Source organism: Podarcis cretensis, assembly GCF_951804945.1.
Source record: "Podarcis cretensis genome assembly, chromosome: 1".
In the NCBI taxonomy this organism is placed as follows: Eukaryota; Metazoa; Chordata; class Lepidosauria; order Squamata; family Lacertidae; genus Podarcis; species Podarcis cretensis.
In genome coordinates this window covers 23,086,591-23,113,153 of record NC_137170.1, presented here as the reverse complement: position 1 = coordinate 23,113,153, position 26,563 = coordinate 23,086,591, and the positions used below count along the sequence as shown (strand labels likewise).

The 26,563-nt window shown below is 43.3% G+C and overlaps 1 protein-coding gene across 1 annotated transcript in view; it reads right to left on the bottom strand.

Moving 5' to 3' along the window:
- The window catches only part of ITPK1 (inositol-tetrakisphosphate 1-kinase), a 125,471-nt gene that overhangs the window by 20,298 nt on the left and 78,610 nt on the right, over positions 1-26,563 (bottom strand). The window contains exon 4 of the mRNA XM_079949247.1: positions 16,120-16,237. Coding sequence (XP_079805373.1) covers positions 16,120-16,237 — 118 coding nt within the window. The remainder of the gene's footprint in view (positions 1-16,119; positions 16,238-26,563) is intronic.

Sequence of the window (26,563 nt, the reverse complement as noted above, 5' to 3'; positions counted from 1 at the left end):
TGTGTTTAAGGACATCTGGCCTCACAGCCTCCAAGGGAACTAGCCAGGTATGCATTTCAGTGAATTGATAAGGCTGTGACCCACAACCTGCACACATTTAAAGCCAAGTCTAAGGTTTAGAACAGATAACGTAAAGCATGAACAAAGTGCATCTCCTTCCAAACTGAAATAATTACAGAGATTTCATAGTTTCCTGGTATGTGAAGGCAGAAGTTTGCCTTAATTACTCAGTACATGATGGAATTCCCCCCATTCCTTAGAGCATTTAATAAGTTTTGAGATGGTGGCAGCTAACCTAAAGGCAGAAATACGCTTGTCTGCAGCTCCCTATTAGTGCCACCTTTATCTGCAGCTTGCCTGTGAAAGCATCTCACCTCCTCTGCCTAGGCCCTTTTATCATACAGAGAAAGCTACTGGCTTTGGGGAAACGAGAGAGTCAGTATGGAGCAAGAAGCACTTAATAGCAGATTTCACTGTTTCATCTCATCTCCCACGAACAAAATAGATTTGAGACCCAGTTATGTCATACTAATCCAAGGCTCGAGTAAACAACTACTGGTCCAACCCCCTCCTCTCCATGAAGGCTATATCGAGAAATCTTAGCTGCATACCAGCGTTAGGTAGCTGCTGTGGTTTCTCAGCAAAGCAAATGGTTTCCACGGGTGATAACCAACAGAAGAATAAAAACAGTAACTAATGTTCATTGGCAGGTTAGGACTGGGCAGCACGGAGTGGCCAGCATAAGAACAGACCACTGCGTAAGAACAGGCCATTATTTCTGTGCTGCAATGAAACAACTGCCCTGTTAACAGCACTGGCTCAATTCAGCGTTGGTAGACTGGTAGTCCACCTGACGCAGAGGTGGAGGAAAACTCAGTTCCCCTCTTTCTTTTTATAGCAAGAATAAAACCAGCCTGTTTAGAACTGTTTCAACACACAATTCCCTTGGAAGGTATAAGGAAACTTAAAATCATTTTCTAAATTCAAAAGATTCTACATGCCCAAGATTACATGAAACACCAACAAAATATTTACTGCTGTAAGAAAAAAAATCAAGTTACAAGGGACGCTGCGACAAAGAACAGATTAAGAAGAACAAACATCTACCAAGAATATAGAGTCAATGTGGTGTAAAGGTTAGAGTGTTGGACTAGGATCTTACAGAGCAGGGTTCGAATCCTCACTCAGCCATGAAACTCACTGGGTGACCTTGGGCCAGTCACCATCTCTTAGCCTAACCTACCACACAGGGTTGATTGAGAGGATGAAACAGGGAGGAGGAGAACCATAGACACGACCTTGAGATCCTTAGAAGATAATGGGGAAATATAAATGTAATAAATAAAATAGTTATGGGTGGGTGGGATGGGATGTAAGGGCAATGTAAGGACTCTAATACAGTGGTGCCTCGCAAGACGAAATTAATTCGTTCCGCAAGTTTTTTCTTCTTGCGAGTTTGTCGTCTTGCGAAGCACGGTTTCCCATAGGAATGCATTGAAAATCAATCAATGCGTTCCTATGGAAACCGCCTTCAGACCAGGTCCGGGGACAGTCTGTCCCCCGACCACTTCTGAAGGCTGGGGGGGGGGGGGACAAGGGCTTTTCTTCCCACCGCCAGCCTTCAGAAGGCTGTTCTGAAGGCTGGCGGTGGGAAGAAAAGCCCTTCTCCCCACCTCCCGCCCCGCAAGCTCCGGGGACAGGAGGGCTTTGCTGCCGACCCCCAGCATTTTAAAAGCCCCCGGGACAGCGGAGGTCTTCTGAAGGCAGGCGGTGGGCGAAAGTCTTTGCTCCCCCCCCCCCCCCCGCCTGCCTTCAAAAGCCGTCCGGGATAGCAGAGAAACGCGCTGCGCTTCTCCGCTATCCCGGGAAGGCAGGCGGGGGGGAGCAAAGACTTTTGCCCCCCGCCAGCCTTCAGAAGAGGTCCAGGAAGGCCGACGGTGGGCGAAAGTCTTTGCTCCCGACGGCCAGCATTTTAAAAGCGGTCCGGGATAGCGGGAAAGCGCAGCGCTTCCCTGCTATCCCGGACCGCTTTTAAAATGCTGGCGGTGGGGAGCAAAGCCTTTTGGCCCCCGCCGGCCTTCCTGGACCTCTTCTGAAGGCCGGAGGGGGGCGAAAGGCTTTGCTCCCCACCGCCAGCATTTAAAAGAGGTCCCCAGAGATTTCCCTATGGGCTTTCTTCTTGCGAAGCAAGCCCATAGGGAAATTCGTCTTGCGGAACGACTCAAAAACGGAAAACTCTTTCGTCTTGCGAGTTTTTCGTTTTGCGAGGCGTTCGTCTTGCGAGGCACCACTGTAATGTAAGGACACAGCTATATCAGGCAAAAATCCATCTGGTCACAGCATTTATCTCCAACAGTTGGCCAGCCAGATGCCTCATGAAGCTTATAAGCAGATGTTTGGCAAATGTAAGCTTGCTCCTCAAAGGGCTACTTAGATTTCAATATCTGTTGGGGAAACTACATCTCCCAAGGGCCACTGGGGTTGTTCTTCCTGGCATGCAACCAGCACACTGAAGGGGAGAGGCAGGGAGAAGTTTGTTCCCCCTCTTTCTGTGACCAAAAATGCCAGCTGTGTGAGTCTCATTTAAAAGGGAAACAGGGAGGGAGTCAGTGTGTGAATGGGAGGAAGGAATGACTTCCGGATTGGTTTCGGAAAAGAAGCCAAGTCATTTTTTTATTTTCCAATCAAATCTGATGTGAGCTGAGAGGAAGTCACCCATCTCCACTGGCAGTGAAGCCTGTAGGTTAATTTATGAAGTGTAAACGTCTTTTGCCCATGTAAACTTGCAGCCACACAAACTTCACTGTGGTCCTCAATTAGGAAAAGAGGAGACAAATTGTATGCCCCAATCTCTTGAGACCTAGTATTCAGTCCAGTGCTGGTACTTACTTCTGAGTGTACACATCTAGGCTTGCACCATTGGAAGGCAGATTCTATTTCAACAGCAGAACTAAATCAGAGGGAATTTTCTTTTAAAGAGAGAAGGGTGAAAAAAAATCCTGACTTATTCAGGGCAGCTCTGCACAGTTTATTGTGGACTTGCTGCTGTTTATGCATTCATGTCTTTTCACAGCATCCACACAAGTTGTCCTCGAAAAAATGCTACCCCATATTCACCCCTGCACAAACCTCATTTATTTGTGTGTCTTTGTGTGGACACTGCAAAAGACATGTGTGCATTGCATGCACAAGTACTGAGTCCACAATAAACAGCTGTGAGAAGCGCCCACAATGTACAGGTCAATTCTTGTTTCAGTGGCAGAACATTTTACCTGCAAAATCAGAACTAGAGGATTAAGAGGATACCCTTTGTTATATCAGTTTACCGTTGCAAATGCAAAAATAAGGTTTGTTGTTTTATTTTGCTGAGTAGCGGGTAGGTCCCGTTAATGGAAACCTTGTGTGCTTACATCTCTCTCTTGTGGAAAACACAACAAATACATCCAATTCTCTAACATGGCACAATTCTTGAGACCCTTTGACAGTATAAGCAAGATTTTTTAAAACAACAACAACAAAGAGTCAGTGGTGCATAATGTTTGTATGTTATGGTGGGAATGCAGTTACCTGCCTTTCTACTGCTGGCAAGACGTATTAAAGCTAGTGTTATCACGCTGTGGAACGCGCCCTGTTGTGTTAGCATTTTGAGAAGTCAAATCAACGTGGCAACAAAAGTCACACCGAACACTATGGTTCTAGAGGTATTCCAGCACACCGCTGTTAAACCGCTTCTTGTGGAAGGATGAAAGAGAAACTGTGACCCAAAGAACGATTTTGTAAGTGCCTGAAAGGGACTGGTGTGGTTGGCCTTTCTGCAAAGAGCAGCAAACAAATGCTAGGTAAAAGGTAAAGGTACCCCTGCCCGTACGGGCCAGTCTTGACAGACTCTGGGGTTGTGCGCCTATCTCACTTAAGAGGCCAGGGGCCAGCGCTGTCCGGAGACACTTCCGGGTCACGTGGCCAGCGTGACATCGCTGCTCTGGCGAGCCAGAGCCGCACACAGAAACGCCGTTTACCTTCCCGCTGGTAAGCGGTCCCTATTTATCTACTTGCACCCGGAGGTGCTTTCGAACTGCTAGGTTGGCAAGCGCTGGGACCGAGCAGCGGGAGCGCACCCCGCCGCAGGGATTCGAACCGCCAACCTTTCGATCGGCAAGTCCTAGGCGCTGAGGCTTTAACCCACAGCGCCACCTGCGTCCCGGAAAAACTAGTGCTGCTTTATTTCCCATCTCCACTGTCTCTATGGCAGGTCGATCTTTGCCACAGCTAGATTCACAAATTTCTGCAGCCCTGCTGTAAGGAACATGCTTCTTTCACTGGGGCCAGGAGCACTAACCAGGCCAATCCCTGCCCCCTAACCTCAGAAACAGGGGCTGCCCCTCTAGAGAGAATGAAGATAGTCCAGGCATAGTTATCTATACCATAAAAGTCTCTGTGGGTGACAATACTTAACTAAAGTGGGAAACGGTCTCTTTCTAAACCGCCATCGCAACAAAACGTTGCGTCACTACTGCATAGCAACAGCCAACATGCAAAGCGTTTTCTTGGCAGCTTTGAACTACCAGCTATGCACTGCGGTTGGCATCTATGTTAACATCAATTAAAAAAACCACACATTAAAGGCCACACACTCAACACCATCACAAACCCAGTAGGTGATGTCTATGTGGAACAGCCTGGAATTGCTTCAGCTGCTATCAAACATATGGTAATTTCATGAAGCCAATTCTTTTTCGGTTCTGCTGGTGGTGGTTACATCGGTGCCCATCTTGGAGAGGTATACACACACACACACACACACACACACACAAACCTAATTTGCACCTTTGGAGGGCAGCATTTCCCAGCAGAGCAGCACACTGGGAAGAGGTCAGACTAGAAGAGCAGCAGCTTGAATTCCACTGAAGGGAAACAAGCAACCCCTTTCATGAAAGGATGTTAACAAAAAGCCCCTTTCAACCACTGCCCTCAGTCCAACAATGAACTCAAGGGACAGTACAATACCTGCTACAAGCTGAGAGGCTTCCTTTAAAGGCAACACACATACACATATGCACAGTCCTGACATTATTCACAGTCTGCTCAAGAAAGACTGTTGCTGCCACAAATAGCAGTTTGCACTCGGAATGCTTCCCAGAAGAAAATTTCTCAACACTTTTTCTGAGTAATGAAGTCACTGGTCTTTGAGGAGTAATACCTATGGTGAATGGGATTCTACAGGTGGCCTACAGCAGGTGAAACCTTTGCTAAAACATCTCTTAACGGCTACCCGTACGCTAGCCATCAAGAGTCAAAGCTCCTGTGTTGATATACAAAGCCCTGAACAATTTGGGCCCAGGATACCTTAAGGATTGACTGAGCCCTTATATCCTAGACTGATCACTGAAATCATCCAGGGGAGCTCCGTTAGTAGTCCCCCAAATTACAGATACCCAACTGGCCTCAACCAGAAGTCAGGTATTTAGTGTTGCCAGTTGTATGCTATGTATGGAACACTCTTCCAGCAGAGATTTGGTAGGCATCCTTGCCTTTGACTTTCAAGGTGTCTTTATGCTGACAGGTCTGTTCAGTTCAAATTTCTCAGGATTGTTGTTTAGTCTTGTCCGACTCTTCGTGACCCCATGGACCAGAGCACACCAGGCACTCCTGTCTTCCACTGCCTCCTGCAGTTTGGTCAAACTCATGCTGGTAGCTTTGAGAACACTGTCCAACCATCTCGTCCTCTGTCGTCCCCTTCTCCTAGTGTGCCCTCCATCTTTCCCAACATCAGGGTCTTCTCCAGGGAGTCTTCTCTTCTCATGAGGTGGCCAAAGTACTAGTGCCTCAGCTTCACAATCTGTCCTTCCAGTGAGCACTCAGGGCTGATTTCCTTCAGAATGGATAGGTTTGATCTTCCTGCAGTCCATGGGACTCTCAAGAGTCTCCTCCAGCACCATAATTCAAAAGCATCTATTCTTCGGCGATCAGCCTTCTTTATGGTCCAGCTCTCACTTCCATACATCACTACTGGGAAAACCATAGCTTTAACTATACGGACCTTTGTTGGCAAGGTGATGTCTCTGCTTTTTAAGACGCTGTCTAGGTTTGTCATTGCTTCTCAAGATTAGCTGGCCATTTAAACAATTTTTTAATATTGCTTTAAGGGCATTTTATATTTTATTGGCATTGCAGATATTGTTGTACACTGCCTTGGTAATTTATGTGAGATGGTGGTATAGAAATACTTGTATAAATAAATAAGGCAGACTAAACAACTAAGATGCCCAGAGAAACAGAAAAAAAGCTTTGATATGGCACTGAAAGGCTAACAGGTTCAGTGGCGCCAGTTGTACTTTGTTGGGGAGGATGTACCAGCTAGGGTGCTATAACAGAGAAGCCTCTCTTCCTTGTTGGCGTGACGTTGGTAGAAGTACTTTAAGATCACCAACCTCTGGTCCAAGCCTTGATTCTATTAGTGGGGTAGGAGAGCTGGAAAAAGAATTCCCATCTGGCAACCAATGTGCCCCTTTGGTTTCCGATAGTACATGGGCAGACGCGTCAAAAAAGCCTGGGACACAAATTTTCATGGCCCACTAGCAGCTATTTACCAGAAGGCTTAATCTAGTCAGAACTGAGTATACACTTCCAGAATTAATGCTAAATACATTACTTCTGGTAAATGAGGCACCGTAGCTGCTAGAGGGCTATGAAAATTTGTGTCCCAGGCTTTTTAGACTCTTCTACCCATGTACTTTCTGAAACCAAAGTGGCACATTGATTGCCAGATGTGAAATATATTATTATTTTCTGCTCTCCTACCCAATATATATATATGTGTGTGTGTGTGTGTGTATATATATATATATATATATATATATGGGTGTTTATTAACCCATATATATATATATATATATATATATATATATATGGGGGACTTTATTAACTTGCTGCCTTGGTGTAAATGATAGGCGCAGAGAAAAATAATAGAGACCAGTGTAAAACTAATCCATAAATGCCAGTCTCCAGCTGCACAGCTATCAGGAACCTTATGTACAGAATTTTAGTTTGATACTTGTGTGTTAGGAAGTCACCTCAGATATTGGGAGGGGGGATGACCCTCAATGGGCAGGAACAGGCCTAACCCCCTCCTTCAAATTGCAGAGCAGCAAACCTGGAATTTGCTTCTTGACAGCTGAATTCATCTGAATTTATGTTGTCCTAACAAGAGACTCTGAATTGCAATATAAGGTAAATCAAAGAGAGAGCTGACATTCTGGCTGCTTTTCAGAGAAGAAACACAGCTAAATTCAACAATCTGGACACTTCTCACCATAGTCCAGTATGGCTTGTATAAAATAGGCTTTGATTTATTAGACAATCTATTTCCTTTCTGTCTGAGTTATTTAGTATCCCTTGCTAGACTTCAGTTTGTTTTTCTTTCAGCTGTTTACAGGCTCAAATTTAGCTTTCAGAAAGTTTGGCTAGACAGAACTTAACGCATCACCACAAATTACCAGAATGGGGTCCTTTTCTATACAAATGTATCTTGAATATTTGCATAAATGTTTTCGTGTTATCCTTTCTTATTTCAACACCAGAACTGGCCTGATTTTATACAAAGGACCCCCCCCCCGGGGGGGGGGTGGAGACCAGAATTATGTTATTAGCATGTAAAAGCTGCAGTGTTTCTTTTGTGACAGCACTCACTGGTATGGAGTGCCGCCACCACTTTTTCTGCTTTTTGTGGCAGCCATTTTGTGCTGGCACCTTCAGCACTTTTATCAACATATGAGTACCAGCACCTAATTTCTTGCCAAGAAAAGAAGAAAACACTGAACAGCTGCTGTGCAGTAATACTGCAGTGGAACAAAGGGAACGCGTTTCCCAAGTTTTGAATTACATCCTATAACATTCAAGCATTAATTAAAAAAACAACAACAACTAGCATTTTAAAACACCAGGGGCCCAGGAATACCTGGGCAAATAGGTGAGTTTTTAGCCATCCGCGGAACACCAAAATAGTTGGTGCCTCCAAAGGGAGATCATTATACAAAACAGGTGACACTGCAGATAACCCTACTCCTAGTAGTTAAGAAATGCCGTTTACCTTCCCACCGCAGTGGTACCTATTTATCTACCTGCACTGGTGTGTTTTCAAATTGCTAGGCTGGCAGGAGCTGGGACAGAGCAATGGGAGTTCACCCCGTCACGGGGATTCGAATCGCCGACCTTCTGATCAGCAAGCCCAAGAGGCTCAGTGGTTTAGACCACAGCGCCACCTGCGTCCCATGCATTCTGAATATAATATTACGTGATAGTTCTGAACATGTTTAAGGTATTGTTATTGACTTAAAAAGACATAAACAGCTTGGAATATGAGTATCTCAGAGAAAGCCTCACAGCAACTCCCCAACCCCCACCTGATTGTCAAAGGGGGCACTTCTGGTTGTTTGATGTCTTGTGGAAATTCCTTTCCGTGCATTCTGGTTTCCGTCACGGTGTCCTGCTGCGCCAGAAGCAGTTTAGTCATGCTGGCCACATGACCCAGAAAGCTGTCTGTGGACAAACACCGGGCTCCATTGGCCTGAAAGTGAGATAAGCGCCACAACCCCATAGTCGGCTTTGACTGGACTTAACCGCCCAGGGGTCCTTTACCTATATTCAGAATGCATCTGGGAGAAATTACATTTAAAATGTCACCCACAAAATGTCAACAGAGAACTGACCATCCCAATGCACTAGGTCGTCCCGTCCCCCCGCCCCTTCAAACATGCCTACAACCAGGCAGAGGTTCTTCCCATTATCTGTTCCCTGGTCCTTCTAACTGGAGATGAGAGAAATTGAACCTGGTCTGTGATCTGTCACAGAGCTATGGCCCCTTCACATGTGTAGACCTACTCCCAAGACAAAAGTAGTTTGTTTGTTTTTTACCCTAGGAATTGTTTACTCATGTGCAAATATATTCAGCTTTAAATGACTAGAATATCCTTAAGTTTATTTATCAGTTGTGTTTTAATCAGGTGAGAGCCCCAAGCCATGTCTCTGCTGAAAGCTTGTTTCGGAATGAAAAAGAGAGATCAGCTCTCCCCTCCCTGCTGCTCCCAATCCTATGTAATAGGATGCATTTATTCCCAGGCAGTTATTTTGTCATTGTTGAAAGAACATCCTGTCCCCAGCACCTGTTTCTTCAGTCTCCATGAATAATGAATTTGCTGCAAATGTGTTTGTCTGTTGGTCAACACTGCTTACTATTTTCTTTAAAAAGTAGTTTTAGAAGGAGACGATCTTTCTTTCTTGCTCTGCTTCACAAGAATAAGCACTTTCTATACGGAAAATGGGAGGGATACCAGTAGGCAAGAGAAAGCCATCCTTTTCAGCCAATACCCACTGAAGAAGGAACTTGCCTTCTGCTTACATTCCCAAAAAATTAAAGGCTCAAAAGTTTGTTTCTGTCTCTCCCACAACATGGCTGTGTTTATTCCACTGAATGTGCAAAGCTGCCAAGGCTTCTTTTGATGGGCAAGTCTTTTCAAGTGGAGTACCTCTGAATGTGACAGACTTTAAAACACCACCACCACCACACACAAACACACACACACACCTGGCTTTTTAGCCATCTGATCAAGAATGTGGCACAATATCATCTGATTCAGCCATCTGGGTTTCTTTCTGTTCAAAGGAAGGAAGGAAGGAAGGAAGGAAGGAAGGAAGGAAGGAAGAAGAAGAAGAAGGTGGTCTAGATTTGGGCCACTTATCACAACTGGTTTTCAACACCAGAACATAACCCCAGGAGATGTGAAGCAGGACAAGAATAGTAGATCATCCTTTTGATAATGGATGGGCAACTGTTAGTCCTCCAAAAGTTGTTCGGACAATAATTGCTATCATTGTCAGTGCCATGCTAGCCGGGATTCATGAGGGCTGCAGTCTATCATCTGGAGGGCCACGATCCCTATTCTTGAGGGGAAAGTGAGTAAAGAGGATTTGCCTTTGGTATTTTGGAAAAGGCTCAAGCTATTTGTTACTCGGTAGGTCAAAACCTGCTGCAAACCACCATAATTGATTTTTTTTCTTCCCCAAAATGGCACTTAATTATGAATCGCAATGGAGTGCTTTGAAAACCCAGCTCATATGCTTTTGGCTTCCTGCAAGATCAAAATGAGGAGGACTGAAAATGGTTGGAAATAGCTCAGATAGTGAAAATTGGTTTAAATCAAAGCCTGCCGCTATGAAAGTGTGTACACTTAGTGACAGCAGGAAGGTATGTCTTCACCTTTTCTTTTACCTTGGGAAGGAGCTCAGAAATGAAATGCATGTAGTTCTAAGAAGCCTACACATCTATAACAAAATTGACCATTTAAGAAATCTGAACCTTTCTCAGCATCACAGCCTTACTTCAACGCCTATTTTCCCTTTCTCCTCTGCTGTATTATTTCTGGATCACAAGAAACAAGAGGGGGAAGAAGGAGAAAGGGGTAAAAATAAAGAGGCATACATTTACAGAAAACAACTGCCTTGACACTATCTAGTCAACCATCTTTTAGAGTTGTGCCTATGGAAACTTTTGGAGTTGGAAAATAAATCAGAATAAGTAGCAAATCTAAAAACAAACCAGCTTTGTTTTGGAAACAAACATGACCTTTCTTGGTCACTCAAGCCAGTAAAGACTTAGTCCTATAAAGCTTGAAAAGTTGAGAGCGTTCTCAGTTTAGAAACGTTATGAAATCAGGTTACCTGCAGTGTTGCAAACCCTGCAATCCCAGAATGTTACAAGGCTGCAAAAGTCAAGTTTTCCCTTGCAGCAAATAGTTACAGGTAGTAAGAGGTTAAAAAAAAAACCAAACCCAAATATAATAGCATTTTCCAAACTGAGTTTGCAGAATCAGCTTTACCATGGAGTAGCTACTTCAGACAAAGTATTCTGTAGGGGTGCTGTTTTACTGCTTTCTCTTTGGACCCCTTCATACAAAGAGGGAGTTATGCAGTCAAGGGCTGTGCTGACATCCATGCCTACAGGAATAGACAATTACACACATCCAGCTCCCAGGGAAGCCTACACATGCAGGATTTCCCTCTGCAGATGTCCATGCCTAACATGTGGGTGTTAGGGGTGTGGCCGGTAGAGGATTGAGCCACTAGTGCAACTCAGCAATAGGGTGCACCACTTTGCCTATAGAAACCCCCTCGCCCCCAGGTTTAATACCCTAACTTCATCTGGGGAGAAGGATATCTGGTAGAGCCCTTTGCTAACTCTGCTACCTGCTTAAGACCTTGCAGAACTGCTTGCAGTCTCAGTCAAGTGTACCTGGGCTAGATGATGTAGTATAATTGGTATTCTGCTCCGAAACATATGCCAAGATCCAATTGGAAATATGAAGTGCTCCACAGGCATACCCGAGAGCCTTTTAGGAGCCCATTACACTGCTGCTGCTGACAACCATCACCACCCCGGATAAAATCCTGAATGTTGGGGAAACCTCCAAGGCAGCATTTGGTATTCAATATAGTTCAGAGAGCTTGCAGCCAGATGGGGAAATTGGGTAAGGGATTCTGCTTTGTCAAAGGGTCAGGGTCTCTTCGGACCACAGGCACACTTGGTTGTTAGTTCCATTATTTTGGAGAAACTGTTCCAGTGGCTTTTATTCAGGTGAACCAGCCCTAGTTATCAGAAATAAAAGGAGCCTTTAGAACAGTCAAGAAACCCGATGAGAGAGAGAAAGAGAGAGAGAGAGAAAGAACAGCCGTTATCAAAAATGAAGCATTCGCAGAGCCTAACTTAACGAGATCCACACAAATAATAATAATAATAATAATAATAATAATAATAATAATAATACTCTGCCCATCAGGCTGGGTTGCCCCAGACACAAAGTGAATAATGTGCTGATCTTTGTTGAAGGAAAGGCATTGCAATTAATTTAGAAAGAGAAGTAGCTAGATATTTCTCAGTCAGCCGTGAAATATTATTATTAAAAAAAATGTTGCTCTTATCGTGCTTTCCCGAATCACTCGAATGATGAGTGGGTAAGGGAAGCATGCAAGAGAGAACAAGAGGTCAATTCAGGAGGCAAGAATTCTTTAATCTGTTTTCCCTTTGCATCACGAAGCAGCTCTTTCTTTCTTAGATGTAGCCCCAAAATGGATTTAATCAACAGGGTGAAAATAGCTACAGGTAGAACACGGCACTCTGGGTAATTCCATTCATCTTGTACTTGCTTTTCACGACACAATCCTAGCACAGGAGTGCTAGTTATTGATAGCCCACGGCAGTGACAGGATTATCTAAGAAAATACTCAATTCATAACTGTGATAAAGCAAGCAATCCTCTTTTGGATAACAGGGCACAACTTAACGCAGACCTCACAATCCTCTTGTGTCTACAGTACAATAAATAAAACAGAAACAGCGGGCACTTCACTGTAACTAAATGTCTGAACAAGAGCAATTGTTTTAAGACTGTTCTAGAGAACTCTGAAGTTCCACGGAACTTCAATGGCTTTTTTAAATGAGAAGGAGGGAAACAAAAGCAGGCCTCCATTGCAAATAATTAAAATGTTAGTCCCTTGTTGCATGTTAGTTGTGGGTGTGAAAAACCTGGGGTGTATTAGTTTAATATCTGTTTGGTAGAAGGTCATTTTGTTTTTCAAGAGATGTCAGGCAAGAATCTTAAATTGTACCGGATACTATTATGTAAAAGAACTGAGTAATACCCCTGGAGTTACGAGGGTTTAGCTCTTTAATCAGGCAGCACAATTCTTTAGATCGTGTTTTGGCAGGAGGAAAAGAATTCTTGTGGCAGCATGTCCCTAAAGTAGCAGCATTCCAAAGCTTAAGTATAATCTCCCACTTGATCAATTTTGGCCGTAGAGTGGACTGAACCCTACCACACTTTCGTAAGATCATTATACAAGAAATGTTTACCATAAAGGGTATTTTTCCTCCTCATTTTTTTGTTGCTGTTAAAATTTTTTTAAGAGGAAGAGGTGAGATCATGAGTGGTCAGTCACCTCAAGGGGCAGATACTGAGGGGCAGCAAGCAGACAGAGCTCTGTGTGTCACAAGACCTGCACCCCCTAAGCTACCCTGCTGCCCTCAGATTCAGCTGTTAGTTTGGTTAGCTTTTGTAAATGTAATGGAGGGGGACGCCATCTTGTCCTTTGCCTCAGGCAGCAAGATGTCTTGGACTGGCCCTGGTGGCCATACTTGGCCAACGTTCGCTATAATGCAACACACACATTTTCAATTTAAGTAATCTTATATATCATCTTTTTCAGGGCCAAAGGAGCTGTCAGAGCAGTTCACAGTTAAAACAATAAAAAACAACTATTTAAATCAAAAGATATAATACATTTAAACCACCCAATATAACATAGATCAGGGGTGGCCAACTCCCAAGGGACTGCGATCTACTCACAGAGTAAAAAACTGGCAGTGATCTACCCCCTTTTGGGGGGGAATCTACCCAGACATCCAGTGATCTACCAGCAGATCACGATCTACCAGTTGGATGTGCCTGACATAGATAAAACAGAAAGAGTTAAAACACTGTAGACCAATAGCCCCATTCAGTTAAAAGCAGTTTGAAATTTATGGTCTGTCTGAACACAACCAGAGAGGGGGTCATAGAATCATAGAATCATAGAGTTGGAAGAGACCACAAGGGCCATCGAGTCCAACCCCCTGCCAAGCAGGAAACACCATCAGAGCACTCCTGACATATGGTTGTCAAGCCTCTGCTTAAAGGCCTCCAAAGAAGGAGACTCCACCACACTCCTTGGCAGCAAATTCCACTGTCGAACAGCTCTTACTGTCAGGAAGTTCTTCCTAATGTTTAGGTGGAATCTTCTTTCTTGTAGTTTGGAGCCATTGCTCCGTCTCCGCTTCTCTGGAGCAGCAGAAAACAACCTTTCTCCCTCCTCTATGTGACATCCTTTTATATATTTGAACATGGCTATCATATCACCCCTTAACCTCCTCTTCTCCAGGCTAAACATGCCCAGCTCCCTTAGCCGTTCCTCATAAGGCATCGTTTCCAGGGCTTTGACCATTTTGGTTGCCCTCCTCTGGACACGTTCCAGTTTGTCAGTGTCTTTCTTGAACTGTGGTGCCCAGAACTGGACACAGTACTCCAGGTGAGGTCTGACCAGAGCAGAATACAGTGGCACTATTACTTCCCTTGATCTAGATGCTATACTCCTATTGATGCAGCCCACAATTGCATTGGCTTTTTTAGCTGCCGCGTCACACTGTTGGCTCATGTCAAGTTTGTGGTCAACCAAGACTCCTAGATCCTTTTCACATGTGCTGCTCTCAAGCCAGGTGTCACCCATCTTGTATTTGTGCCTCTCATTTTTTTTGCCCAAGTGCAATACTTTACATTTCTCCCTGTTAAAGTTCATCTTGTTTGTTTTTGCCCAGTTCTCTAATCTGTCAAGGTCGTTTTGAAGTGTGATCCTGTCCTCTGGGGTGTTAGCCCAGAACACATATACATGGAATATATATACACATATACATGGAACTTACTGGCAGGCCAGATCCTGCTTCATCAGACACATTATAAATGGGCTTTGGCCCATGAAAGCTTATGGCACAATACACATGTTAGTCTTTAAGATACTACAACACGCTAGCCTACTTCCATTAAAAAGAACCTTTCAGGAGGATTGCAATCTGTTAATCTCTAGAATAAAATCTACTTACAAATTCATTTTATAAGCACAGTCAACCTTGAACAGATTTTCAGGTAAACACAGATCATAAAAGCTTCCTTTAGTAGAGATACTGGAACAGAATCCTGCCTGCCTGCAAGCTGCACACTTTCTTACAGTACCTTTATGAAAATACCTTAATATGTATTCAATTTCCTGCCCCAAAGGCATGCACTTTATTTAGGAAGTTCAATAAGCTCATTTGCATAGCTAGCAACACAGCCTCATTGAAGAGCAAAGATAAAATTAGTGTAATGGGACAAGATGACATACTTCAAAGAAAGCTGCTACTGCACTGAGTACGAAAAAGCTCATATTGCTAAATCAGCTACATGTACAAGACAAAAAACAAAAATGAAATGAAATATGTCAACTCAAGCAGCACTAACCTCAGCAGATTCATCACTTCATGCTTCATTCACCTCTAACCAATCATTCAACCCTTTCTAATAACTCTCGTCTTGAGAAAAACATACATAGTAATTAAGACAATTAACACCACCAGCATACTTGAAAAATGGCCACTGTAAAGATCCCCTCCACACTTTTGTAGCCAAACAGGTAAACTTCACCCCATTTTGCAAAACCATGCAATAAATATGTAGGTAGCAGCTCAAAATCATGGAACAGCAATTCATCTATTAAAATGTGAAATGCTTTCCTTAAAAAAATTAAAAAGTGTAAAGGTTGACACACTCTGAGCATGCGTGTGTGTAAATATCTATCTATAAAATTTGAGAATAGCCCCTTAAAGATACAATATTTTCCAGCACTGAAGGTTCAATGAGCAACTCCACAAAGCTAGATAAGATGCTTCTGCAGTATTACTCAATTATTTGCTACCGAAATCTCTTCATCTGCCCCAAATAAGAAGTGCCTGCTGTTCTCATAGTGGCCATCCAGTGGCCGGTTGAGTTCACTTTGTAACTGAGCAATCTGATTGGCAGAGATGTACTGAAAAAAAGTAGGGGATGAAAAAAAGCCCTACTTCTACCCTTCTTCCTCAGACTTGCTCTGCATGGTTTACTTCAGGATAGAGGTCTCTGGTGCCATGTCATACCAAATGTGGTAGTAACAGGAGCTTTCTGGGGCTTCTTCAGGGCAAAGGCCTATACACAGGTGCAACACCTGTATTAAGATTGCTAGTATAAATAAGGGTTGGAGCTGTGTAGGAAACAGACAGAATAAAGCAAATAATATAGCAATATTTTTTTACTGGTGACATGAGAAGACAATCACTGTCTTAAGTTGTAAATAGACAAAAAAAAAGGTTCGGTGTGGCTTGATAGATCCAGATTTGAATGATGAGCAGTTAGATTTGTCAGTATTGAACTTAGCCATCAATGAATGAAGACTACCCTTCCAACCAGGTATCAATCCCAGCCCCCTCCTCCACACTCAAATAACCAGTGAAAAATGCTAGCGACTTACCTTGCATGTAGGTCTCTATTTGCTTAATAAGCTCATAAGACTTTGATCTGTCCAGCAGGGTCCTGATAGCAGGAAGGGGATCCAAAATTATGGTTTCAGGGTGAGCATCAATATACTCCTATGGGAATGAAGAAATATGGCACAAAATGTTACATATGAAGGTAAATGATTTGCTGGAATCTAGATGCATGATGGGAATAAGAGTGCCAGAACAGAGGACACTAAAAGTTCAGCTTACCAGACACTGACAATTCCTGAATTTCATGTTTCACACCAATTTATCTTGCTGTTCTGAAAACAGCAATTGTTTAGGTAAGAGAAGCTAGGACTGCCAGCCACAAACCAAAATTGGAGGGGCGAGGTCTATAGCATCTCTTGCACCTCTTACTTTATGTATTTAAAAATATACATTAACTGTAAAAAATATTTTTCCTTGAAACACTGGCCAAATTGTCCCATGTACTGAACACCAACAGATCAGAGTGATCAGAAATACAAACACGCAAACCACATATGGCCATTATCAAGGGGCATTCAAGGCACCGTAATGACCCATTGCCTTGTAGGGTCTGGCTGAGGAGTCAAATGAGGATGGGGTGCAGCCTACATACTTGGGAGAAGAACCGCCAGTATTTTATGAAGGGCACTCCTGGTGAGAGGAAACAGTGGAACAGACTCCCTCGGGAGGTGATGGACTCTCCTTCATTGGAGGTTTTAAAGCAGAGGTTGGTCGGTCATTTGTCATGGATGTTTTGGATTTCTCACTTCCATTGAGAAAAATGGAGAAACACGCCTCGGAAGCCGTTCAACTTCTGAGGCACGTTCGAAAATGGAAGCATTCACTTCTGGGTTTTCGGCATTTGGGTTCTGAATCATTCGGCTTCCAAGATGCTCGAAAACTGAAGTTGCAAAGTGCTTGAGCAGCCTATCAACAGATAAATCAATCAATAAATTAATCAATCAATTTGCAGCGAAGAAGAAGAAGAAGCCTATCAATGGCTAATAGATTTCACAGAAGTGTCTGGCTGGTCACTGTGGGAAGCAAGAATGAGGACTAGATGGGATTTTGGTTTGACCCAGCATAGCTCTTCTTAAGTCAACGTCATCTGTACAGCTGAATAGAATTGCTATGGCACTTAAGAGATTACTGTTGGCATGGGTTTAGAAGGCTCATCCAAATTGTGAGGGACCACACCTCATCTGCTAAAATCAGTCTGATGTCTGAGCTTAAAGGCATACACAGCGAGTCCTGCTAAGCCCACACTTCAGCGATGGATGCCTGTGGGCCTTTGGATGTTGCTGCACTCAAACCCCCATAAGCTGTAGCTAAAACAACCAATGACAAGGGAGGGTGAGAGTTAGTACAGCCACATCTTCTCCATCCCTGTTCTACCTGAAGCTTTATAGGATACAGGAAGTGTGGCTAATCTTAGGCTCAACAGGGTTTCCAGTATATTACATCCTATGATAATGATTAATCCAGAACCACGGTGTTCAGCAAAGTCACAACCCACACTAAGAAAGAAAAAAGGAAATACACTTATTTTCCTGTGTATACTAGGGAAACAAAAATAAAGTCTACGAAAATGCCTAGAAACACTCGATTCCACTGCGCAGACAACTACGCATCCCAATCATCTCTCATTGATTAAGGTGTCAGACTAATGGTCTCTTGATCTCGAAATTAAGCCAGTCCTCTCCGATGATCCTAAAACTTCAACTTTCTCACTTGTTCTGCCTGCCTTAACCAACATTTTCACCACTTCATCTGCCTGTTTTATCAAACATACCAATCATATTACATGCACCTCCATATAAAACTTATGAAAGGGCTGTGTTCTTGGGTTAAGATCAGCCTGACCCAGATGCTGTAGGTGTGTCCCTGTGCCTTTATCTTCTACACACAAGCCAAACCAAAAGAAACACAGACCTAGATTGCCCTTTGTTTGGATTTCAATACCGTTGTTTAGTAAGACATATGAGCGAGCCTATCAGCACACCAAAAAACAACAAAGAATTCTTCATTGCCATTCTAAGAGAAAGAGGGAGGTGCTCATGGTGATTTCCAGCACCTCTTTTTCTAGAAACAATACGCATAAAGGCTTTCCCACAAGGTCTCCTCCTCCTCCTGCAATCCAGCTTGAAAGAAGCATTCTATTCTAACGTATCAAATAGGATGCTATGTGCACTTAGTTGTGGTGTGTCCATGTGTGGGTTGTGCGTGTGTGCATGTGTGTGGTACCCACAACAGTTTTCCTAGTTTGCAAGCAACCCCTCATAAGATATTCTATTTGGATTTGTTTAAACTCCTTTAAAAAATACATATTATTGGCAATGATTTGTCATTTAATGAAAGTATTTTTTTAAAAAAAAACTTTTCAAGAATTATTATTTGTGATGCACTGGCCTTGGGCACAAAACCAGCTATCCATGTGGATCTTGACTGAATTATTTTTGCATTTACCAGTAATTCTTTTGCTGAGATATCAAAGAGCCACAAAACAACCCATGTTAACTAGACTTTATAGCCCAAGATGTAGTGACGACATCTTGCGATTTTCCGAAAGGTTGCTTAGTCTTAATTTAAGTCCTAGCTTTCCTTTACTACCCATAAAGGGCCGATAAAAAACTCTCCATCTCCAGAGTAACCCCCTAATTGCCTAAGTGGAGGAGTTCTAACAAGAGCAAGTACTCCAACAGGAACTGAAGTCTGGAAAACAGACTTAATTCATCAAATCCCTAGATGGGGCTCATACCACAGAAACGCAAGGAGAGAGGAAAACCAACTGCTCCTGGCAAAAGCAGTAGGTGAGAGTCAAACAAAAGGACGACACTCTCAGCATCACCCCTCCTTCCAAATCCCAAAATAGTAGGCTTAAAATGTTCAGTTGTAAACAAACCAACTTCTAGATGTACACTAAAGCTAATGAAACTAGCTTTTCAACAGGATGAAAGATAATTTCAAGAAACCAGCTAGGCAGACACTAGCTTTTAGCCTTCGATTCCTTACGGACAATGACCTGCAACAGAGATAGTTCCAAAGAAGACTGTACATTCCAATTTCAGCTATTAAAAAATAAGAGGAAAGGACCTGTTGTGCTACTAGGAACAAGCTTTCTTTAACCTTCTTTTTACATATGGGGAGAAAGGCACAATATATACAGCCGTCTCGGGATTCTGGCAATTTTGCTATAAATGAGGAGCTGTGTGACCATGTCACTGAAATATGTAGCTTTTCTTTTTTTAAAATTAAAAAAGCAGCAAGGAAATGCCCCTTTGAGCAACAGCAAAATAAAATGGCTATATTAAGGCATTACTTATTTTTAGATTGACCTTGAATTCCTCCAACTCTATATCTCTCCTTCTCTTAGGCCTACAGAGTAAAGGCTGGTTCAGAATACGCACCACCTTATGCAGCTAGCTAAATGCTACATCCCTTGGGAGAGCTGCTCAAGTTATTTTCGCATGGGGAATGAAGATTATATAGAGCAACAGTAATCCTACTGCGAATGGGAGTTCACTTATGGGCTGGCTGGCACAAACAGAGGGCATTTCTGCTCATTTTAGAGCAAAGACTACAGCACTCTCCAAACCTGAGACACCTCATTTGGTGAAAAATGTTAAAATGAGTGCCCGTTTCTGATCTACCAGTGATCTGGTAGTGAAATAAAAATATAGGCATGGATTTAACGACAAACTCCACTCATGGGATGCTGCTGCCGGAAGAAAGGGAGATGGTGAATATTTTTTCCAGTTCCTCCTTCCTCTTGAACATCCTTTGAAAAGCTGCTTCAGAGAACTGGGATGCTCTCTGGAAAGATGTAGGAAATAGTCCAAGGAGGAAGAGGGAAAAAGTACCCCCTCCCTTCCCACAGTGGGAGCCTCTGCTGGGTCTCAGTCCCTTCTACAAACAGAAGGAGCCCTTCTGTGAGTGGCAAGGACTCTGGATTGTCTCTTGAAAACAGCATAAAATGGACTTGATTCTATGGTGCCACTGTTCCCAAGCTTTTTACTTAGGGAGCATTACCAGCAGCATTTTTTTTTCTCTCCCCCTCTCTCTCTTTTTCAGAAACCAGTTGCTGGTCCTGTGTCTATTTCCCCATTCCTGTCCTGCACTGTTTTCATTAACCATGCTCTGCTTTCTGGTGCCAAGGCCAAAGGCTAATGGGAGTGTCTGTTTAGAGAATCAGTTACCGGAGGGTGGCATACTGCGAATTCATGTCCTGTCAACTTTCGATTTAGTTATACTTTAAAGGGGTGACTGTACATTGAAGGGGGGAAAAGGAAATCGATCACACTTGGCCTAGCATAGGCACTTCCTTGATTGCTCACACAAGGTTGAAAGGGAAGCTGAATCTAAGTCATACACTAAATCAACTGAAATCAGTGGGCATGGCTAGCCTGAGCTTACTGATTTTAAAGTGTTTATTCTGAGTATGACTTAGTTGCACACCACTGTTTTTTGAAAAATGTATTCAGGGAACCCTTTCTGTAACCACTTTTCTGCCAAGGACCCCCTTGCATGTTGGAGAAAATTATGGGGAACACACTCAATGGGGGGGGGGAGGTGCTAAGCCATGGGTAGGCAAACTAAGGCCCGGGGGCCGGATCCGGCCCAATCGCCTTCTAAATCTGGCCCGCGGATGGTCTGGGAATCAGTGTGTTTTTACATGAGTAGAATGTGTGCTTTTATTTAAAATGCATCTCTGGGTTATTTGTGGGGCATAGGAATTCGTCCCCCCCCCAAAAAAAAATATATAGTCCAGCCCCCCACAAGGTCTGAGGGACAATGGACTAGCCCCCTGCTGAAAAGGTTTGCTGACTGCTGTGCTAAGCAATCCAAATAGGCCTCACCATTTTCTCTGACCTGCAAAGGCTGTTATTGCCTTGAGAGGTGGGGGTGGTCATAAAGATTTAAATACAGTGGTACCTCCGGTTACGAACTTAATTCGGTTCCAGAGGTCCATTCTCAACCCAAAACTGTTCTTAACCTGGTCGCGCTTTCACTAATGGTGCCCACCGCTGCCGTCGTGCGACTTCCGCTCACATCCCGGAGAAAAGTTCGCTACCAGGAGACCTACTTCCGGGTTAGCGGAGCTCATAACCCGAAGCGTTCATAAGGAGGACGGTACATAACACGAGGTTCCACTGTACTGTATGTTATCTTTAGGTTATTTTTGCCTCTGTTCTTGGCATGTGAAAGTTTTAGACACACACACAAACCACCAGGCATTTGTATGCCTTTGCGAATAGAAGTTAATCCCGTAAAATCTTATAATCCATTTGCTGCAAGAGAAAACAATATATAGTTGTGCTATAACAACATTTCCCAGCAGCAGCAGCAGCAGCAGCAATACAGCAAAAATCTTGTGCAAAATTAAAAGAGACATTCCATCGGCTCCACGCATCTATCCATTTGTGAAAAAGCAGCCATCTGGCTTACATCAGCAGGTGGGCCGTAAGAAGCTCAAGGTGAGTTCAGGCCTTCCCTGAGCAGTGGGCTCAAAGACTTTGAATTAAAAACACCAGATTGTTTTGTTTTAGATTTGCAAATAGAATTTTGTTATTTTAAGGACTGGGCTTCTTTTGTGGGCTTTCTTCGAGCAAACTAAGAGAAAGGCAGAATTACTGTATTTTTTGCACCATAACACTCACTTTTTTCCTCCTAAAAAGTAAGGGGAAATGTCTGTGCGTGTTATGGAGGGAATGCCTACGGGTGGCATGCCTACGGATTTTCCTCCTCTAAAAACTACATGCGTGTTATGGTCGGGTGCGTATTATATAGCGAAAAATACGGTAATACAAAATCCATTGCTCCTTCACCTACGCTCAGAGGGGCGAATGCAGCATTTTATAATATTGTGCTATCCAGTTGCATGACACCTTACACAGCAACATTAGCAGAAGACATGTTCCATAGGACTTACAACCTCAATGTTTTTTGGGGGAGAGAAAGTGAGAGAGGGTGATTGAGAAAGAGAGAGGAGAAACTACCAAGCAATTGCAATTGCCCACACTCAGGCTTTGTGTGTGGGTGTGGGTGCAGACTAAGCCGCTAAAACTTAAAAACTTCATTGAAAAGGTGGCAGAGCCAAGAGGCAAGAGTCTGCAGGTGTTTTGGGAGAGCGGTCCTGGCAAAAATGACAGGAAAGAGTGGCTGTGTCAATACAAAACCATTTGTCTTGCTTACTGCCCTTCAATGGAAATGCCCACTTGAGACAAGTGCTTTCACGCAGCACAAACGCAACATGGGTTGTTCCTAGGAAGCAGAAAGCCTGTGCATGATCAAAGTCCTAAGTTCATTATGCACCAGCCTAACAATAGGTATGCAATTTGTTCTTGCCCTCTGATAGACAGCAGGAGCTCACACGCACCACATGCGAGACAGCTCATGGCGCTGGACAGCACACAATAGGAATTAGTCACTTTTTAAGCCTTATATCAAGGACACAGTGCACACACCAGGCTACATGTTGCACAAAACTCCAGATTGCCCAGTGTGTAACTCCTCCCCAAGCTGTAATCAACTTGCCTTTGTGTTTTTAAATGTTTTTTATTTTATTTTTAAGCGTACTGTTTTTCTGCTTTGTTGTTTGCTGTCCTGGACTCCCTTGGGAGGAAGGGCAAGTGAAATATAACAACAACAACATACTCCACTCTGCCATCTTGCAAAGTCTTCTTAATTAGAAGGGGGGGGGGGGAGATCTAATTTTCTGCAAACCAGTAAAGAAATTGTACAAAATCTTCAGTGCCCACAGCAACGTGTTTTCTGAGAGTGTGTTACAAAGATGGGAGAGAAAGGGAAACAGAAATCGGCTATAATAAAAATATCAGATGACTGAACTAAAAAAAAAAAATGTTTTTCTCCCTTCTTTCCCTCTCTTTGAGTGCAATAGGAAATGTGCTGCTTCAAAAGAAGCATCGGCAAGGGATCAGTGCCCCTGGGCAATTGCCAAATTCCCAGCATCTTGGAGGGCCTATTGCCACTGCTTCCACAAGACGTTTTGTACCGCAAGAGGCGTGCTAAAGGCAATTTCCTGGTGTGTTGCCCCAGTTTCAAAAAGGGAGGTGGAAGCAAAGGGCCTGGGTGCAGGTGCCCGAAGGTCATGCGTATCCCAGGCAATTAAGTCAGAATTGGATTGTGCAAACACAGAATTGGGTTGTTCAAGTTGTTACGCTTTTAAACGAGTTCCCAAAGTCTGTTATCTGAAGGGTAACAGGCGTCTCTCTCACCATCCAGCCTAAGAATCTGGCTAGTTCCCATTGCCTTACAATCAATGTCAGAATGTCTGTATCCCTTCTTATCCTGCCATTCTGCAGAAAGACTAGAGTCTCAGGAGGAGCACATTTTTCAGGGGTGCAATAAGGCTAAAGGGTGGTGGGCATTATAATGTTCATCTGGCACTGGCATGGGGAAAATAATAAATGAAATCTATAACTCCTTGCCTTACATGCTATTAGCATTGTTAAAATCTGTGCAAAACTGTCGTCTTGAAGTTTTTTTAGATGAGATAGCTACCCAGCCTGGCAATAAAATGTCTCGCTAACAAAGCTGGTATGTATGAACTTCTGTCTCCAAGCCTCCCTCTCATGATCTTTGGCTTGCCTAGAAATACTATAAGGAATATGCCTTCTAAATTAAATTCCTATGTGACTTCATTCCCTCCCCCTTTTTCATATAAAAAAGGATCATGTGGAATTCTTCACAGCAGGCTGATAACTTCAACTCTGTAAAAGCAGGAGAGCTGGTGAGCAAGGCCCACTAGTAACCATGGTTTCTGTGGAACTTTATTCTTAGTTAACCTACAGCCAAAGCGAGGTCAACCAGACGCAATATGACCCAGCATGCATTTCCACTTAGGGTAACGTGCAAAGGTTAGTGTATTTATCTGTACTTTTACAATGGATAAATACATTGTTCAAAACAGCTTGTAAGAAAGAGCAGTGACTGTTCATTAAGTTGGACACAAATTTTTACATATATATACAGTGGTACCTCGGGTTACATACGCTTCAGGTTACATACGCTTCAGGTTACAGACTCCGCTAACCCAGAAATAGTGCTTCAGGTTAAAAACTTTGCTTCAGTATGAGAACAGAAATCATGCTCTGGTGCCGCGGTGGCAGCAGGAGGCCCCATTAGCTAAAGTGGTGCTTCAGGTTAAGAACAGTTTCAGGTTAAGTACGGACCTCCGGAACGAATTAAGTACTTAACCTGAGGTCCCACTGTATATTCTTACATATGCAGTCAAGTTTGATAGCTACAACAGAAGGCCATGTTATGTTCCTAAAGCCACAGCAAAATGTAAATAAATTAATCATGACAAAGTTAAACGAAAGGCCATTATGTCTGAGCATCTGAGTGAAAGTGGCATGGAGCACAATACTAGGGCATGAATAGCAAGTGAACTAACGCAGCTGAAGCTGCTCTCCGTAATGTGCATTTTAAGCAAAGATAAAATCAATAGCCTCTAAAGAACTGCTCATGGAGCTAAAAGCATTTTTGTAATGACAGTGCATGCAGAGCACCTTCTTGAACATGCCCAAGAGTACAATAAGAATTGCATACAAGCTGTCCAACGGCCTGGGTGTCACACAAGTGTGCAATTATATCTGGAAACGAAATATGCCATCCTCAGAATCTAATTTAAAAAGAGTAAACATCTACTAGGGCTTAGGTGAAGAAAAGCAAACCAGAGAATAGTCAGGCTACAGTGTATGAAGTGGATTTTGGAAAATGTTTTCTTTTTTTCTGAATGAAAGCAATTCAACAGCTTCACAGACCATTTGTATTACTTTGGGCGGGTGGGGGTTCTAGTAGTAGGAGGAGGAGGAGTAGTATGCCTCTAATTTTTATACTCCATTGAATAAAATGGAAGTTTTATTATTAGTTTCATATATCCAGTTGATCTTCCTATTTGAATCCTATCACAGCATCTCCTGGATTTTGATGCTTTCTCATTTCATTCTTATCTCTCGGGGTTCCCATTGCATTTCTTTCTCTATTAAATTTGCACTAGATTGCCGCTGTGCTGTTTCTCAATGGCAGCGACTGAAGGACAGCAGTCAGAAATGAGAAGGGCCACAGAATATGTGGGATGCTTCACTGCCATGGCTCTGTCAAAATATTGGGTACCACTACAGGAGCAGAAGATGAGGGAGGGAACTTTTTCTAATTTCTCTGCTTACCTCATCGACCACCAATCAAATCTGGCCCAGCAGAAGTGGGGAGATAAGAATCTGGCCTACTGACCAGAAAAGCTTCCTTGCCCCTGGCTTATCTTGTTTACTTTTTGACTGAATTGTCTTCCCATTATATTAGCTACCACAAGATTTAGTGATGGCCACCAACGTGGATGGCTTAGAAAAATTCACGGGGAATAAGGCTATGAATGGCTACTAGTCAAAACCACTTAGAGGATTGTTGTTGTTTACAATTAAGCGGCATACAAATTCTGTTCAATAAAACAAATAAAACTGAGGCTGTAATATTTCCAATAATACCAGTTGCTAAGGAATACGAGTGGAAGAGTGCTATTGCACTCAGGTTATGCTCTTTATTTTATTTTATTTATTTATTTATTTACTTCCTTACATTTATATCCCACTTTTGCCATCATGAAACCCAGGGCAGAATACGTGTAGTACCCAAGCAGTCAATCATCCAGACGCTAACCAGAGCCAGCCAAGCTTAGCTTCAGCAAGGTGGTGGCCTGATGTAACTGTAACCTGGGGCCCTGGAAAATTTGTTGGATTCCCATGGGCATCTGCTTATCCACAATTAGAGAACAAGATGCTCAGCTATGTGGTCCTTTGGTACGTTCCAGCAGAGTTATGTATTATTAAGTTACATATTATTAACCCGACTCTGGGGTTGCAGCGCTCATCTCGCTTTACTGGCCGAGGGAGCCGGCGTACAGCTTCCGGGTCATGTGGCCAGCATGACTAAGCCGCTTCTGGAGAACCAGAGCAGCGCACGGAAACGCCGTTTACCTTCCCGCCGGAGCGGTACCTATTTATCTACTTGCACTTTGACGTGCTTTCGAACTGTTAGCTTGGCAGGAGCTGGGACCGAGCAACGGGAGCTCACCCCGTCGCGGGGATTCAAACCGCCAACCTTCTGATCGGGAAGTCCTAGGCTCTGTGGTTTAACCCACAGCGCTACCCGTGTCCCTTACATATTATTACCTCAAGCTTAATTTATTCCAAACTGAGCACCCGCCTTCCTATTTCTACACCTGAACCTTCTTTTTCTCTCACTCTGAATAATACTTGCATTCTTCCTTTTCCTCCAAATGCTGAACTGTGAGCTCTCCAACTCTCCCCCCACTCCCACTCCTTTCATTCAAGCTCCAGCAAAGAAAACCATACTGGTATCAGCCTGAAATGTCTTTTGTCTTCTACTCCTAACAGTGCCTTATTATTTTATTCTTTCATGGTTTGA